At 38.5% G+C, this 3,912-nt stretch overlaps 1 protein-coding gene across 1 annotated transcript; it reads left to right on the top strand.

Moving 5' to 3' along the window:
- The first annotated feature begins 598 nt into the window (after nucleotides 1-598).
- LOC123960630 (granzyme A-like) lies at nucleotides 599-3,442 on the top strand. The gene is made up of 5 exons (XM_046035493.1): nucleotides 599-662; nucleotides 824-965; nucleotides 1,240-1,378; nucleotides 2,544-2,819; nucleotides 2,928-3,442. Exons 1-5 carry the CDS (start codon nucleotides 599-601, stop codon nucleotides 3,084-3,086), a joined length of 780 nt encoding a protein of 259 aa, XP_045891449.1. The 3' UTR covers nucleotides 3,087-3,442.
- The last annotated feature ends 470 nt before the right edge of the window (nucleotides 3,443-3,912 follow it).

Consider the following 3,912-nt stretch of genomic DNA (forward strand, 5'->3'; position numbering starts at 1 on the left):
TCTATTTTTGTTTCTTAAGGCTCGATAGAGATGTCGGTGAAAACCGAATCTTTAGTTAACATGATTAAGCATGAAGTCTGTTGAGGAAAATAATAATTTTGGATCCAGCTCTGATGAGGTGAAATGATGTTAGAGAGAGAGTTAGAGAGTTAGAGGATTGTTACCGCTGTCATGTCTTTACGATAAAGGTGAGTTATTTTTCTATGTTATTGATCATTCACCTCCACCAGCCCATCAGCCACTATGTTTCACATTCTCACGGTTTCCTCTAAATCGTAACATGAAAGGTCTGACATCAGCCCCCAGTTTTGGCTGCCCACCCTTACTGAAATGGCTGCACCCTGATGATGTGAGCTGCTTCACGTAAAGAAAGCCAAAATGGATACGATGACTGGTAAATGACAAAAGCTGTTACCACCAAACTTATAAATGAACATGGTACACAATGATTCTCATGTCATGCTCGCATACATTTTGTTGACTCATGCATTTCCACGGTCAGACCACATCCTTTGAGCTTAACACATAAAGACAAGTGTGTGCACTGAGGTGAGTTTCAGTTCATTTATCATCCCATCAAAGAGAGAGTAAAGAAGAAATGTTCTGCCCAGGAGCTTTATCTGTTTTATTCTCTTGTATGGTCCTCCTCATTGTCCAGTCAAGTGAGTAATATCTTTTATATATTGCAATCAGACTGATATCTTGCTCATTCATGTAAACGTTCAGAATGCAAAGTAATGCTACTGTGTTTTATTTGGTTTCAACCAATTGTTGATTCATTTATCTAGTGTTTAGTTAAATTAATTAGTGTATTCCGTTTTAGGTCATGGCTCTGAGATTATTGGGGGGAAAGAGGTGGAGCCCCACTCGTTGCCTTTCATGGCTCTGCTGGAGAGCAAAATACCAGACTGTGGAGGGACACTAATAAGTCCAAAATGGGTCCTGACTGCTGCCCACTGTGCTGAGTAAGAACAAGATACTTCCTAAAATGTTCAAGACAAATTTCTACTGATGAAGTAAAAGCTGGTGTGTACTGGTTAATTTTCATTTTGTCTGTCTTCACAAGTAGAAATCTAGGTTTTCACTAACCAAATCAGAGACACAAGAACATAAGACGTGCAATGATGATTCTGACCTACATATAAAAAAGCAACTGTGATAATGTCATCATTATGTCACTAACTAGCATGTTAGTGTATGTGAACATTGTTCTGGTGAAACCCTGTTTCCTGCTCTTAGCATTAAGAAGGTGTACCTGGGGGTGCACTCCATCAAAGCAAAGGAAAAAGATTCACGGCAGGTCCGAAAGGTGAAGCGCAGTTTTCCTCATCCCTGCTATGATAAAGCAGATAAGGTCAATGACCTCATGTTGCTCAAGGTAAGTTAATATTACAGTAACCAATAATGAGGGTCACAGCTGGCTCAAAACCGCAACAAAAAAGAATAGTACGATGACACAAAACTGCAGTAAAGGTTCCATTACTTTTGTTTTCACACAAACGGAAACAACTTAATGTTCAAATTATCATATGAAGTATGATAATCAGTAGGTCAGTCTTGTCAGCAGGTATGCATACTTGAAGGAATAGTGAGTGGAGTGTTGTTTGGTGAAAGAAACAAAAAGAACAGGGGTTCCCTCCTCTCTAGCCCACAGTGCAGAACATGAGATGTGCTTTTATACTGGAGAACCGGGCGCAGGTGGCTCCAATACCTGATGATCTTAACCACACCTACTGGCATCTGCAACATAGAACACAAAGAGATAGACATCCCAGCAACTGAAAGAGATGGGGATGTCACATGAATAATTGCCTAGATGAAGCAGAGATGCAACAATCTGCATAGGAAAGTGGGTTGTTTGAACTCAATATTTGTTTTTTTGTGTTTGCTGAGGCAGGAGAAAAAGACGCCATGCAAACTGCAAACCAAATTTGATCCAAATCAAATAATTGCCAATGCTAAGTCCGGCAGCTGCTTCTCTTAACTGCTTATCTCTCTTATCTCACTCAGAGTGTGTATATTCTGTATATTTGTTACTTGTTCTCATGCAGCTGATTCTTAACTTTGCCATGAAAATTGTTCAGCATGTTGATCTACTGTGTTGTTTTTAAATCTGTAGCATTACATTTAGTGAAGGTGGGAACATTTACAGTATATGTCTGACAAATTCATAGAGACAGGTATAAAAGATTATAAAAAGAAATACTAATACAAAACAATACATATGAAAAACAATATGAGCTTTCTGTGACTGCTTTGTTAGCAGCGACATTTGAAAACCTACTTTCCTTGTGCTGTGACCAGTGCTATTTAAACAATGAATGATACAAACAGTGATTTGATTAACAGTCTACAGGTGTTTGCAGTCTATTCAGGTGACAAACACAAGATTTAGACAAATAAATTACTACAAGAATTCTAATCTCCAGAGCCCCCATGTTATTATAGATATTTTTATATCACTTAAACTGGATGGGTAACAGTGCTCAAGAATGATGCTAGAAAAGAAATTTCTAAATGTTATGTCTATTTTTAAATTTCAGCTTGACAAACCGGTGAAGCAAACCAAGATGGTGAAATGTCTCGGGTTCGATAACACCATCAGAGAACCAGCAGCGGGCACCAGCTGTCTGGTGGCTGGATGGGGGAAAACAAACAATGTTTCCAATCAAATGTCAGATGTCCTGAGGTCTGTCAATGTGACTGTGATCGACAGAGTCAAGTGCAACTCTCCTGAATATTACGGCCTTAAGCCTGTTATCACCAGTAGCATGATATGTGCCGGTTCAGACGGTAAAAACAGTGCTGATACCTGTCAGGTGAGAATGTTTTGTGCAGGAAGTAAACAGCCTGTCCCCAACATATCACCAATTTCACTGCTATGTTGTGCCTACAAATGACATGTCATGTGTTTATTCTCTCTCTAGGGGGATTCAGGAGGTCCACTGTTGTGCAATGGAGCACTTGTCGGAGTCACATCCTTTGGACGGAAGTGTGGCCTGATTAAAAAGCCTGGAGTGTACGCTTTTCTTTCAGAAAAACAACTCAGCTGGATCAAAAATACAATGAAGAAGTCTGATATATAATTAGCCCTCCCTGTTTATTATTCTGTGTTCTTGACCCAGTTAACCTCTTTAAACGCGTCTGTCTCTGTATCTATTGTTCATGCTACATTCACTTCATCCTAATTAGATTAGATGTATAGATATAATTAGGCATTTAAAGAGCTTGGAGGGTGGTGTCTTTTTTTAGCCCTTTCAAAACTAAAAATACAAGAGCAGAAATGTTAGAGTAGTACACACGTGGCAGCAAGTCTCTGACATGCAGTAACACCTAGATGTGAAAAAAGTGGAGAGCACCCATAGAGGAAGGTTGGGTGATGGAAGGTAGCGTGGATTTATTTTCATTAACCGTAGCTAAACTGTCTTGTAAATAATGACAATTAAACTTTCTCAGTAACAAAATGTTTCAAATGTTGTTTTTGTATGACTCTTAAGGACAGCGATTTGCATACTAACAGGATAACAAAAACTCTAGTGGTGAAAAACTCTACTCAGATAGCATTTGTAATGTTAAAAACACTTCAACAAATTAGAAAGGAGAGTCTGCGATGTAGGAAGGAACGTTTAGAGTTAAAAGCTAAAATAGACTATATTGTTCAACATTTAAAAGCCTAACGAGTTTACTGTATACTGTGTCTGATTTTTCTCATTCTGTTTCGTAGCTTTTTTAATCATGGGTCGAAAACGCCTGTGCAAATCATTTCACCAAAAACGAGTCTCCCAAGTAACAAGTAACAAAACTGATTATGAAGAATCAGATTTTGCTAGTATTTCATATGTAATAAATTTAATCGTCATGACAGCCATTCAGATTTAGAAGATGAAGAAAAAGAGCTCTGGGATGCCTCAG

Source organism: Micropterus dolomieu, linkage group LG21, assembly GCF_021292245.1.
Source record: "Micropterus dolomieu isolate WLL.071019.BEF.003 ecotype Adirondacks linkage group LG21, ASM2129224v1, whole genome shotgun sequence".
Classification (NCBI taxonomy): domain Eukaryota; kingdom Metazoa; phylum Chordata; class Actinopteri; order Centrarchiformes; family Centrarchidae; genus Micropterus; species Micropterus dolomieu.

What these genes read in the sequence shown, in the direction of transcription:
- LOC123960630 (XM_046035493.1), top strand. Translation starts at nt 599, where the DNA reads ATGTTCTGCCCAGGAGCTTTATCTGTTTTATTCTCTTGTATGGTCCTC. An exon ending in ACTGCTGCCCACTGTGCTGA is followed by an intron (nt 966 to 1,239) that starts GTAAGAACAAGA and finishes TCCTGCTCTTAG; the next exon opens with CATTAAGAAGGTGTACCTGG. An exon ending in ACAGTGCTGATACCTGTCAG is followed by an intron (nt 2,820 to 2,927) that starts GTGAGAATGTTT and finishes TTCTCTCTCTAG; the next exon opens with GGGGATTCAGGAGGTCCACT.